Source organism: Canis lupus, chromosome 6 (genome assembly GCF_003254725.2).
Source record: "Canis lupus dingo isolate Sandy chromosome 6, ASM325472v2, whole genome shotgun sequence".
In the NCBI taxonomy this organism is placed as follows: Eukaryota; Metazoa; Chordata; class Mammalia; order Carnivora; family Canidae; genus Canis; species Canis lupus.
The window spans coordinates 34,166,135-34,180,284 of record NC_064248.1 but is presented as its reverse complement, the minus strand read 5'-3'; the positions used below and the strand labels follow the sequence as shown (position 1 = coordinate 34,180,284).

The 14,150-nt window shown below is 44.1% G+C and overlaps 1 protein-coding gene across 20 annotated transcripts in view; it reads left to right on the top strand.

The window, feature by feature from the left end:
- RBFOX1 (RNA binding fox-1 homolog 1) overlaps nt 1-14,150 on the top strand; it is a 2,033,116-nt gene that overhangs the window by 1,979,254 nt on the left and 39,712 nt on the right. For 16 of the 20 annotated variants that reach the window (XM_049111427.1, XM_025416572.3, XM_025416566.3 and 13 more), the window contains one exon: nt 11,359-11,401. In XM_049111427.1, the coding sequence (XP_048967384.1) occupies nt 11,359-11,401 (43 nt within the window). Of the gene's footprint in view, nt 1-5,569; nt 5,610-11,358; nt 11,402-14,150 lie in introns of all 20 variants that reach the window. The other 4 variants (XM_025416573.3, XM_025416567.3, XM_025416565.3 and 1 more) reach the window with 1 other exon arrangement.

Sequence of the window (14,150 nt, the reverse complement as noted above, 5' to 3'; positions counted from 1 at the left end):
TTCTTTCTCACATCGCTAAAAAGAAACCTCCTGAGACATTAATACTTGGTCATTTTCCATAGAGGGATCGTGGGAATGAATGGGAAACCTAGACTGAGCCAGCCAACTCACTGTTGATTGTCAATATTAACTGAGTGAGGATGGGCAATGAGTTAGAAACCTAGTGTCTGACCCCCTTTCCTTGGAGGCACCTGCATGCAGGTCACAGACTTCCATTCCCCACAAGCCACAGAGCTGGATTTGGATGAAGGCACTTCAATCATTTATGGAATATATAGATCATAAATAAAATATTAGCTAGTGAATCGTTTCCTAGACAGCCGAATGGATCAATCCTTGCATTTGATCTTGGACCCAGTTTTGCTAGAGAAGGCTCAATGTCCAGTCTGTCTTTCTATGACTCACATTTGGGAGAAATTGCCTTTTGGACAATTACCATCCAATGGAGCTTGCAGACTGATGACCCATGGTTGGAGAGGGCAGGTAGATGCCTTTAAGATGTACCCACCAGACTCAGTACAACATCAGATACTAAAAGACAGCAACTGAACCCCAAAAGTAACCCTGTGAGACTGGCCTCACCAAATCCTTGCTCTTAATTAATTAGTTCCTTAACTATTAAGTACCCATAGATCCTTAGGAATGCTTTCAGGCTAGGTCCTAGAAAGGCCTCGTACACCAGCCTCTAGGACGATGTGCATGCGCCTTTCTGTCCATCAATCAACTATGCTTTCTGGTATTAATATCTAAATATCTTAATCCCCAGACCGTATTGTCTGTTGTTTAGGACCTTTCTCATTTGATAGGAACACCAGGAACTAAAGTTATCACCCATTATCAGAATATTTTCCAGAATTCTCTCTAGCTTGTTGTTTATATCTTTGTTTTGTGTGTGAATTCTTGTTCAAATCTCCAGCCAGTGTTAAAGTGTAACTTCTGTTACATAAAAAAAAAAAAAAGCTTCTAAATTGAATGCATCTATAGACAAACACCGTAAGTCAGTGGTTTTTAAATTTTAGGGGGAGAGGGGAGTGGTATGTGACAGATGGCCTTTAATAATCTAATTAAAAATGTCTTCCCAAGGAAAATGTTGGTGTACACGTACATATATCCATATACAACAGACGCAGTAATATACAAATGCCAGGGAGTTTATGAACCCTTATCTATTGAAAAACAGCTAGATTTAAACACATTAAAATTTTAATTTATTTTCCACTTGGAAGGGACAGTAAGGAAGAGCAGTTTTAAATAACCTCTCCTTCAGGAATGTATTTGTGGTGGTGATATATTACACAAACAGATTGTATAGTTTGGGCATCCTATACTTTCTTTTCTTTTCTTTTCTTTTTTTAAGTAAACTAATTTGCTATAGTGCAATCATTCCCTGCTTGCATTCAACCAAATATTTAACGACTGTTATTACCTTCCTTCCTAAGAAAATGAGATGTGCATTTGCATTATGTTCTTGCAAAAGCATTTGCAGGCCCAAAGTGATTGGCAAGCAATACAATTACCTTTGCATGGCTAGACAGTCCGCCTTTGCATTAAAATTGGACTGCACCTGTTCCATGCATGACGGCAACTCCCTTCGCTTGGACGCGACCATGCTTAATTTATCTATAGATCCATAGTAGCCATCGACTCCTGCCCTCCTTTCCCTACAAATCTGATATTTTAAGTGCACCTGTTTCGTGGGGCTTTAAAAGGTGTTTGGACACATTCCTGGAAACCAGTGTGAGAGTTTATGAGAGCTTTCCTATAACCAGCTCCTGTTTAGAATAGGACCTGGGAGACTGGTCAGTCTCCTAGGTTGGTGCTGTCACAAATGTACACAAAGATAACATGTGCAGGGTGGTGTCCCATAGAACGAAGAGCCTATTCGTCCCTGAGCCACCAGCATCAGCGTCACCTGGTCCTTGTTAGAAATTGGAATTCTTAGACCAGCCCCCCCTTCCCATCCAGACTTATGAAGTCAGAAGCTCTGGGCTGGGCATGGGGCCCAGCCATCTGTGTTATAACGAGCCCTCAGGTGACCCTGCATGCACGCTGAAATTTGACCACTGTCTGCTGCAGCAGTTCAATGCAGATGGTGAAGCCAAGGCTCCCTGTAGGTTCTTTCTATCTGAAGGGTGATGACACTATTCTCCAACCCACAGGGGCAATAAGAAGGCGAGATGGGATAATGAGCGCAGGATGCTTAGACCAGGGACTGAACACGTAGGACTCATTCTATGAATGTGAGGACCAGTATTGTCTGTGCCTTCTCCATCACCAATAGCTTAGGAGGAGAAACAGCATTTTGGTGAAAGTGGCAGCCCATCAACTGGCTTCATTTCATACCATGAACAAGGACAGCCCTATGGGTCTCTTGGTTTTAGAGAATTCATGAAAATATATTACACCCTCTCCATCATTCCCTCCGAAATGTGCGGGTACAGCACTCAGTGAGAATGGGCACTCCCTGCATCCTGTGGTTTATAATAGTGGGAATTCTTAGTTTCCTTTCTCAGCCAAGCACCCCCTCTCCTGCCGTCCGCTGGGCCTCTGAACCCTGCAGGCCCCTGAAGGAGCCTCGGACCTTCTAGACACTGGGGCTTGCATAGTCTGTTCCCTTTGCCTGGAATGCTTTTCCCCCCTCTCTACCTGGCTAAGGCTTTGAGATTTCCGAGGTGCTTGGACAGGTAGCTTCACCTCTTCTGCTAGCACCTCCTACCCCCCACCCCCGGTTGCCCTCTCGGAGCACCTGTTCCTCCTCAACTCCTATCCACACCACAGTTTTACACTTATGTGCATTTATGCACATGGCTTTGAGACCGCACAGCCCCCTCCCTGCAAAGCTCCCTGATGGCAGGTTTAGTGATGGACGTTCTTGCCCGTCTGTGCCCTAGTGTAGTTGTTGGAGGACTGTAAGCATTTTGGTAGCAGAGAAATAGTACTCAGCATTCAGTTGCTTTGAGCTTCTCAAAATGAGGATGCTGGATCACATCTTCTCTTTGGTTCTCTGTCTCCAATGCGGGATGTCCAAGTCCCAAAGTAATTTGCCACGGCCAAGCATGGTACAGGGTTTACCCTGCTGAACAAAGGCAAACAAACATCAGGGCCTGTCCTTTCCTCACTCCTGGGAGCTGTTGGTACAAATAGACTTGATATGGAGGCGTGCAGCTGGCCATGACTTCTAAGAACCGCAGCTGGTGAAAGAAGAGGCCACTTTTCCAGCCAGAGCCTCAGCTCAGCCCTCCTGGTCCACATGGGCGTGCATGGGAACACCCCCAAAGTCTAGGCCAGGCTTGGCTCCTCAGTATTCACAGAAGAGCAGTCACAGATGGGATCCCCGTCTAACAAATATGTGGATGGAGGCATGACTTCACATGTTTAAATATATATTAATGTGTAGTTAAAATACTAATATTTGGTTCACACCCAGATCACTTTCTGTAACCACGATGTCCAGCACATTGCTCATGGCTTTGCACCCAGCACCTCACTGCATCCTCTTCGAGGTGGCCACTTCCTAGTCCCTCTCCCCATTTTGCAGATGAGTACGTGATGCTCAGATAGCTTAAGTGATGAGCCCCCAGCTCACAGCTGCTGGTTGGTGAGGCTGTGACCGGATGGCCATGCGGTTCCCGCCTCACTTGGCTCTTGAATGATGACCTGCTTCTGGAGGAGGATATTGGGAGAGTAGGCGTTCCCAGCCCAGGCACAGCAGCATGGAAGAGTGGGGCCAAAGCAGAGGCTGTTTTGTCACGGCTGTAGGACTAAGCTCTGTGGTTCGGGACCCAGGCTAAATATTTGTCACTCTCCCCCCGTTTCCTCCGATCTGTTCCAAATCCTGTTGGCAGAGGCTGGCCCTGCCTTCTGACCCCCAACAGACACTATCTTTTAATGTTGCAAATGCTGGGAGCACAGCTCAGGGTGCTGTGCACCTCAGTGTCTTGGATTAGGGGTTTTATGCCGCTTGACGAGCCCCCTTGTGAACCTTAGCCCTCTTGGATCAAAATGAAAACAGCTGAAAGTGATTCCTCCCAACCTCCTTGGCATGTGAAATCCTGTCACATTTTTAAGGATAATGGTACTTGGGGTCTAGCCAGTCATGTCTCAAAAGCTCTGAGAAGCACTCCACAGGGTTCTCCAGCAAACCAGTGTCACAGCCGTGTGTGTGCGTGCGTGTGCGTGTGTTTCCAGTACCATCCTCAGGTCCCATACGCTTGGCTTACATGTGGGTCTGCTCTCCTCCCGAAGCCTGCTGGCTCCCTTTGGTAACCAGAGTCCTGTTTCTGTTAGAACCCCGCTCCATTCACTGGGGTGGCTCACTGGTCCTTTGCCAGAGTCCTAAATCATCTATGAACTCCGTGGGGAGTTCTCAGGGAAGGTTATCAATGACAACCACCATCCTGCGGAAAACCTGCACTTGGAAACGCACGCTTTTATAGTCCATACGTCCTGTGATCCTTCGAGAAGCCTGTGACCTGTACAGGCTACATGTGATCCTCATGAAACCCATTGTAACGCTTAGGTATTGTGAGTTAGTTTCCCGTGATTACATGGCTATAAGCTTCTCTTCCTGGCTGCTTCACTCAAGGTATACCAAGAAACTTCTGGAAAAGCCCAGGATTTTCTGCTTCCTGTGAAGTCCTTTCTCTCTGGAATGACTATATATGGATGGTGTCAATGGAACCTCAGTCATAATGTGGGGCTTGCTTGGCCTGGATATACTTTATGAAAATTTACATGCAGGCACCTGTATGTACATACATGTGTACACACGAGCACAAATACATGCATAGATGTGCAAACACAGACCACTACACACTGTATATGCCAGTCTGCACACGTATGCAGTTATACACCTGGGCAGGCATACACGTGCACACACACACGTGTGCTGACATGCACATGGTACCACACCCACAATCCGCTCGCCTGCATGCACACAGAGCACCCACGTATACAAACACATGTGTGATCTTGCACACACACATGATCACACACGTGTAATCAAAGATATTTTCCTACACTTACCACGAAGGAGTGGCACCTGGAATTATCAAATTTAATACCACAGCGTTGAAAGACCGTAGGGGAACAGTTCTGGAATCGTTTGGGTTGTCTGGCTCTCCTCAAGTCATTCAGCTACACCGCGTCCTGAAAATGCGACAATCTGTCCCCTACCCTTTATCAATCCTGTATTTTAAGCAGATGATTATTTCCCCCCAGGTGGGGAGATCTGTGGTTGGGTTGAACACAAACACTGACCCTTCTGTCTGTCCAGGCCACTTAAACCCACCTCCTCTTTGCATTTCTGCTCCCCTTCCTGAAAGCCAGGGAGTGGGGCCTGGTGCCCAGCACGCCACCACATCCTGGACCAACCTCGGGCCCCTGCCTAATTTTCTCGGGCTGACGGACAGCTGTTGTCTCCAACCTCCTTAACCAATGTGAAAACTATCCTTGGTTCCTGTGTTTTGGATCTTGTGACCAGACTAACTTCGCCATTGCAGGGGTTGGTGTGTCTGCATGGGGAAATGCACTAATATGGATGTTTTTCTTTGTGTGTGCACCCTTGCAGTGTTGTTTACCAGGATGGATTTTATGGTGCAGACATTTATGTAAGTATTCATTAACGTGCATGCCACCCCTGTTTCCTCCCGGAGTCATTCTGTTTACAAGTTTGCTACAAGTTTCCTCTTCCTGGTCTGTGGGCAAGAGTCCCGACAGCCATCGTGGCTGGTGTTGGGTGGCATTAACTCCAGAAGTTAACCTCAGAAGACATGCAAACGCACCCTTAAAATGATGGCATTTGTCTCATGTCAAATTTAACACTCTCTAGCCCTATAAAAAAAAAAAGCCTCTAAAGTTTTCAGTGTGGTTTCAGCATAATATTTAGGATAACAGCTGTAGTTACCAGCTGCAGAGGGTTAAAAGATATTTTCATGGCTGCTTTTCTTGATGTTTTCCGAAAAAGACATTTGTTCATGGTGATAGCTCTAGAAAGAACCCTTCCCACTCCCTCTGGGTGATTTTAGCAGGAAACATTTCTAACAAAATAACTGCCCACTTGGCCACACAACCCTTTAGTCCTCCTTGTTCCTTCCATCTCCCCACCCCCAACCATTACCTGACTTAGAATTGTTTGTTAAATTTAGAATCATTTATTAAATGGTACCACTTTATTAGGCTTTTCACTTTCAGAAAAGAGTAGGATGGTTCTCATTATGGGGACCATAATTAAACTTACCTAAATAGATCTAGAGGCACTTACTCTCTCCTATTGTGATATTAACTACAATGTTAGGAGAATAAGCTGGAATACACACAATTTAAAATAGATGGGCAAGGTCCAGGGCCATTTTTTTAAATCCTATGCTTTTTTTTTGTATTACAAGTGACCTCAAATAAGTTCACTGGAATCGTATTTGTTGTCTTATAGACTAGATAACAAAGAAAAATAAAACCGTATTTCTGACCAAATTGATATCATTTACTAGAAAATGAGAAAGACACTATTTATTTAATTTTCTTCCTTTTGAATTTCAAATAACTACAATTTTGAAACATAGTATTAATCTCCATCAATGATGCATGTAGTTGAGTTCTACTATCATTGCATCAAATACATTTATTATAATCTATGGATTAGTGGGGTTTTTTTCATAATAAAATGAACAAACAACCTACACCCACTGAGCAACCAATTTCTTATTTTTTTGTGTAGCTTAATGCATGGCTCCAACTTTTTTTTTTTTTTCAATGCATACCATTTTAGACAGAGAGGCAGTGTGAGGCTAGGCAGGCTGGAGATCCATCAACATCCTTAGAAACCCAAGAAACCCAACATCAGTCTACACCCAACTGCCAGTGTAGCCTCTGGATAGAGCATATCTAAGCTTAGGGCTTTTTTTCTTTTTTATTTGGAATATGGGGAGAAGAGAAGGGATGAAAAATGAGGGGAAAAAAGACAATAGACCAAAAAAAACCCCAAAATACAAAAAAAAAAAAAATCTCTATCAACACCTACCAGTGGTGGGGGAGGGCACATTCATAAGCCTAGCTAAAAACAAAAATATATTAACTATTGTTTCTTGAATGGCCTCCTCCTTGTGCCTCAGTTTCCTCCTTTGTAAACTGACAGCCATTTATTGAATTATTAATTTGTGCTGTCCTATGGATATTTCCAGTGGGTGTCTTCTCCTGCCTTCTAGATACTTGAGTAGCAGGAAGGAGGAGCTGCCCGAAGGCAGAGTCTGGAGGATCCCAGACATGGGGAAAGAATGCACAACTAGGAGAGGTGGGCAGATGTGACTGTGCCAGTGGTGCTGGAGACCTCAGATGAAAATCCGTGAGAACAGAGCAAATGGGGGGCACAGAGACACTCAGAAGGGAGCAAATGCACCAGGTGGGAAGAGAGAGTCCATTCAGTGAGGAGAGCTACCCAAAAAAGCCCCTTCGGGCTGTAAGCTCCTTTAGCGGCTTTCGTGCCCCATGAACCCACCACATCTGGGCACAGAGCCTGCGGGGTATGGTGGTGCAGCCCCCGAAGGTGTCGGAGGTTATGGCAGGACACAGCGGTTCTTGTTTCACCAATGCTGTGCTCCCCGGAGTCAGGGTTTAGAAAACTGTTTCTCCCATGCTTTGCAAGCCACTCTTCGAGCCCAAAAAATGTCTATATCATTTTTCCCGCTGTTCATATTATATTAATATTTTTCAGGGGGAGGTTTCAAATGGGCAGTCGGGGGACAGAGGGAGCTACTGAGATGCGAACTCAGTGCCCTGCTTCGTGGCCGTTGTTTGGATCCTCTTTCCAAGAAAGGATCTCAGACCTTGCAGAGCTTCCTGAGTGTTTTGCTCTGTGTAAACTGGCAGTTTTGGAATATTCCTGCCCCGGGGGGGAGGGCACAGTGTCTGGGGGGCACAGCGACTAGACCTCCTGTGACGGCAGCGAAATGGGCTCATAGGTGGCCTCGCGTTGATTTCGGGGAAAGAAAGAATTCAAATATTTCCTGCACTTGCAAGTTTATGGAGCAGGATTGGTCTTGGCTCGAAGTATGTTCCATGCTTGAGTGGGATCTTTCAAGCTGCCACCCCTGCCTCCCTTGCGGTACTGGTGTGACTGGAACTGTCCCCAGTGCGCCATTTCTTAAAGAAATGAAGGTTTAAAGGAAAGCATGCAAAGGTCTCTTTTATTTAAAGGAAGTGTTTGGCTTGCTCCTTCAAGCTTGTTAAAAATCATGCACAGTAAATAGCGTTAGGGCAATCCTGAGAGGTCCTGGGACATGTGTTAGACACACAGGTCACCTCTAATGGGCTTAAACATCCCGTTTTTGTTTTAAGTTTGCTGGGTGCCCTAGTGAGCTTCTGCTTTGGTTACGTCTAAGGATGGCACCAGCAGGCTGGCCTCTAGCGCTTCCCACTCCGTCGCCGTCCACCCTTGGAAGCTGCCAGAGCACACGCACCAGACCATGGCCTCCTCTTTGCACCTGTTTTCTCACCCCTTGTCTCTGTCCTGCAAGGTCTTTCCATCCCACCCACCTCTTGTTGGAGCCCTTGAGCATTTCTCGGTCCCAGTGGAGCACGTGGGATTTGAAAGACCTGCAGGACCCCTGCACCTGGCCAGCCCTCTGCCTCTGGTGTAGAATGAGCTCCTTCTTAAATGTTTCAAAGAAGCGAGGATTGTGGAGAGAGGGAGAGGTGGTCAGAGATGCCCTGAAATTGCAAGAGGGCTTCGATTGGTTGTGGGATGCTGTGAGCTAGGAGCTAAGGCAAAAACCAGGGAAGTTCATTTGAGCTGTGGGCACAGAAAAAGCATCCTATTCAGGGGCCCAGTCCTATAGGAGGAGCTCGGACCCTGGCCACAGGGGTTCTGCTCAGGCCCAGTGAGGATGGCCACTCATCTGAGAGGATGTAGTGAGTTTCCAAGTCAGGAAGGACAGTATAAAAGAGGGTCCTTTCCACCCGAGGACATGCTACACACACACACACACACACACACACACACACACTCGCTCTCTCTCTCTCTCTCTCTCTATTTCAAAAGAACGAAATTCAGCTTATATAACTAGCCTATCAAATCTATAAGTTAGCCATGGTTGCTTAGTGATACACATTTAAATGATTTATTTTCCATGAAAAAGTGAGTCAAGGTGAATAAATAAATAATAGCAGTAATGATCCATGGGATGGACAACCTTTTTGAAAGTTGAAGTGGAAGGACTAAGTGCCCTGGGCCTACAGAGCAATCCGTTCTATTTAGGAATGAAGCTATGGATCTCACGAGACCAGAATTGGCCACAGAGCTAAAAGTAAGTGTGGCTTAGCTGCATTTAGCCAGACGTTTGTCTTCCCCCAGCTCAGGGAGCTATCCAAGGGTATGGCGTTTGATCAAAACATAACCATTGAACATGGAAATAAAGACATGACAATCGAGCTGTTTCAAAAGGAGGTACTAACTCAGTGGAAAGTGGAGCAAGATAGTGGAGCGATGGGCAGAAGAGAAGAGGAGACAGGTGGGGAGAGAGGAGACCGAGAAAGAGAGAAACACTGATATACGATAAAAATGTTCCCTTTTCATGAGAAAGCCCAAGCTTTCCAGCAGTCCAAGCAGCCGTGAGGCTGCCTGGCTGGTATGTCTCCATGAGATTCCAATGCATGTTTACATTATTCTTGAATTCTGTGTTATAGCAAGTTCCTGGTTGACATCTTGGCTAAAACACAATTATTTCTGAATTCATGTCCTTTTGGCATCCATGGATCTTAAAACAAAGAGGTGTCCTCATTTCACTAATGTAAATGTGTAACTGAAGCACACACTTCTCCAAATAAAACACCAAGTCCTTATTCCCGGGACCACGCTTTCCGTGGGAGCCAGCTGCAAGTGGCAGTAGGCAAGTGGGCAGTAGTCAGCCCACCAAGGGGTTCAGTGTTTCCTATGTGGCACAAGATGCTCAACCTTTACTGCCTCACTTCCCCCTCTCAGCCCTGGGTGGGCAGGAATTTCCTCCACCCATTACCTCCACTTCTGTTTTCAGTGGAGGAAACTTTTTTCTTCAGAGAAGAGATGAAATGCTTTGTCCAAAAATTAATTAATTAATTAATAATAAATAAATAAATAAATAAAATAATAAAATTTAAAAAAGAAAGAAAGAAAGAAATGCTTTGTCCAGAAACATTCATTGACCCTGGGGCCTGAGCCCATGTGATCTGGCTCCAGTCACACCGAGTAATGCTGTCGCCCTCACTGAACCACACTCTGAGAAATGCAGTGAAAGGAAAGGAGGAAGAAGAGAAATAAGGTAATGAGGTGGGCAGGTCACAGGAAACAGTATCTCTACTTGAAACTTTCAAATAAGCAATAGGAGAGAGAGAGAGAAGAACCTAGGATGTGGACAGGCATAGGTCCACAGGCTTACATTTACTAAATCTAAGGCCAAGTAAAGATTAAGATATAGAGGATGTAGATGATATAGACATAGATGATCTATAGATATAGATGATATAGATCCATAAACACACACCTTTATAAGGCAGGTCCCTAGATCTCGCGGCTTTCCATCACCTTAATGTCTGCCCTGGACCTAGAAAAATTCACTCTAAACTGGAACCACTCATGTGAAAGATTAGGCTCGCCCACCCCAAAAAAATGCTCACATCCAAAAATTGCATCCCAGTCTGTCCGAGGGGTTCTACTTGAGATCATGTTGGTGTTGGACTTGAACGAAGTCATGACGTGCCCACGATATATTCCCAGCAGCTTCTCTAGACACGTGGCACGTGCACATAGGTTTCCCAGTCACATGTATTAAAAGGAACTTTGGCAGCTTCAACATGATTCACTAAGTCACGAGATTCATTGCGCGCTCTGTTGTTCTTTGATGCTAAATTTTAAAAACCAAGGTATTGATACAGCTAGAGTTGCTGTGTACTGTCAACTGCCTCAGTAATTAGGCACCAAAGCTAAATCCTCAGGTATTCCAGAGAATTCTAATCATGGGATAAAGAGAGAAACTTGAAGGAGTTAACTTGAGCTGTTACATTATGCTTAAGATGATAAGAAGCCATGAAAGTATCCTTTTTTCTTCTTTGAAAATAAGTACAAGTTATAACACAAATACGATCAGTAAGGTTTGACTCTCCACCCCCCCCCCACCACCACCACCCTCACCTTCCTGATACTCTGGGTTACAGAGATCTGCAGCTAAAACCTGCTGTTGTTTTTGGTTTGATGGGTCAGTCTCAGGTCTTTGTGAAGTAAGGGAAGCAAACTTGTACATGAATTGCTCTGGAATTTCTGTCTGACTTATGCATTTTCTTTTATTTATTTCATTTTTGCATTGAAAACATTACATTTCTGTTTCCTTATAGAGTAGTGTATCAAGAGCCTGTGTATGGCAATAAATTGCTGCAGGTATGAAATCCCGACTGGTGGAAAAACTCATCACTATGATTGTGGGTTTGCTGTGAAATCCTACTAACAAGACAATTCTGGGGAGGGGATATGTTCTCTAACATGGAAGACGAAAGACTTAACTGAATTTTCCAGTTTCGATGTGAATGCTTCTGGGATAGAGATACACACCCTCAGATTTCCCCTGTTGACTAGATCTTGAGTGTACAAAATGGAGGTCTGACTTGGCTGTAAATTTGCTGGCTTAAAATGTATCTAGACTCAATTAATATAAATTCAGCGCAAAAACTTGTAAGGTTTCATCGTGTCAACTGTCTGGGTAATTGTGGTAGGTTCCTGGAGTCAACTGGAATGGTCAAACAAAAAACGTATTCATCCAGCATTGAGGGTCAGCCCAGCCAACATGACTTACCCTGGTTTCATTGTAGCTTCTTATAAATTTATTTCACACCTATTGCTATAGCTCTCAACCCTTTTACTCACTACTGAAGCAACCCCCAAATGAACTAATTTGTAGGAAGAAAAAAGAGCAACACGTCCATTGGAGTGTAGCTGGCCGAGTCTCCCAATATGGTCTGTAGCCAACATGAAAACTGTCAAACAAAATGAAGGAAGAATGTAAAACTAAGGATGATCAGTGGGAGTTTTATTACATGGATTTCCCTGTAACATGCAATTCCCATTTTTGTTCTGTATTAAGTCAATTAAGAAAGTACATTCTTTTTTAACCACGAGAATTAAGTTTTAATGAGAAATCTAGTGTGAAAAGGGGGTACTTGGATATAGGAGAGAACAAAATAATTCAAATTCCCAAGATCAACTTTTATTTTTACGTTTCAGGAAAACTGATTTTCATTGCCACACTTCAAAGAAAGCCGAATGTATGCCGATGAATTAGGGAGCGATTACTCAAGTGTTTCATTTTGCAAATATTCTTATAAAGATTGTTTTAGTTATATATATATATTTATGTATATATTCCAATCCACCTTGCAGATTGCACAAAGTGAGATCCTTGGGTCTTCTCAGAAAATGGAAAGGCTTCTGCCTAGAATTAAGCCCATTGCTACTTTATACAGTTAAGCTGAAGAGAAACACACACTGAGCCCTTCCCATTGTCACATCCCCACCAGCACACAAACATTTTGCCTCTCTTCCTAAGTCTTTTGGATATTAGAATGTCTTTTTCCAAAAGTGTGCTCTAAAGTAAAACCGGATTTTTTTTTTTTTTTTTTTTTTTTTGGTCAAATGACTCTGAGATGCCCTGAGCATCTATAGCACTTGTCAATATTGTTTTAGGAAGTTCCACAGATGGAGGAACCCAGTCCATTTCATTTACTTTGGCATTTCCCAAACCTATTTGGTCATGGAAAGGTTTCCTTTCCTACCACTATTAGCACCCCCAAGAAATGCAATGTTGAAAACGCTTTGTTGGAGCGCCATTAGGGGTCCTTAATCAATAACCTCTGCCCCAACCTCCAGAGGTCTCACTAGCAAAGGAAATGTTTCACACAATGAGTTGAGATCTTTGTGGCGGCTTCTGGTGATGGGGGCAGAGGGGGAAATCCATAACGGCCATTTAAAATGTATATTTTATATAAGGTCTCATTTATAGCTTGCTGCCCAGTATGTGAAAAAATGAGTATGTTTTATGAGGAGGGAGTACAGAACCATGCTGTGCTTGCCGTTCAGTTTGGTGGTGGGAGAAATCTCATTGTCAAGGGCACATTTTTGTCCTAAGGTCAGGAAGACTGGCTTCAGCATGAACATGGTTTGGTGCCAGCAAATGGAGGTGAGCGCTCCTTTTTCAGACATTAGCACAGAACCTTGCAGAAGCTCTGGCTATGCTCAGCGAGCTGCAAAATATGGAGCAATAAAATTGATTAGAGTCACCTGTTAGAAAGGCAAATTAAAGCAATTTGTATTTTTTGATCATTTTACAGTGTATGCACACATACACAGAGTTAATACACAACTCTGTTATTCCCCTAATATGGATTTCATACAGAAGAAAGATAGCAAAAGGAGACAATGCAGTATATAGGTGTGCTGGTATCAAGCCACCTGAACCTTTTCCTTTTCCACTTATAACTTATCTGAGGGATCATATAGACCTGGACTGTTAAATACGGAAGCCACCAGCCCCATGTGGCCCTTGACATGTAAATTCAAATTAACCAAATTAAAAATTCAGTTTGTTTTACCAGCCATATTTCAAGTGTTCAATAGCCACTTAGGACCGGTGACTACTGTATTGCACAGCACAGATGAGAACATTGCCATCCCCACCAACAGGCCTACTGGACAGGAAGGAGACCACTGTTCAAGGTCAGAATCTCTCCAATGGCTCCACAGACTTCACACTATGACCTTGAGTCTTAAGTAGGGAATGCTCGGAAACAGATTCCTAAATATCCAAGACGAGTGTCAGGGCATTGGCCATTCATGCCTGTCTCGTGTAGAAACACACCCTCATTTTGTCTAAATGGCCAAGTCATACGAAAATAATGGAGAGGATGGGTCCTTCCCAAAGTGTCACAGACAAGCACGTCTGTTGTGCACGAGGATCCCAGTTGCACACACATCCATTTTAGGATCATACAATAAATATCGACTGGCAGTCAGCGAGGTTCATTTTAGGTATCTGTTCTTTGCACCACAGCTGTTCTTTCCACTTATCAAACTCGCTACCCAGTTTCACTGGTGGAAACTATCGCGAAAGCTGGGGACACATACAGAGTTCAAACAT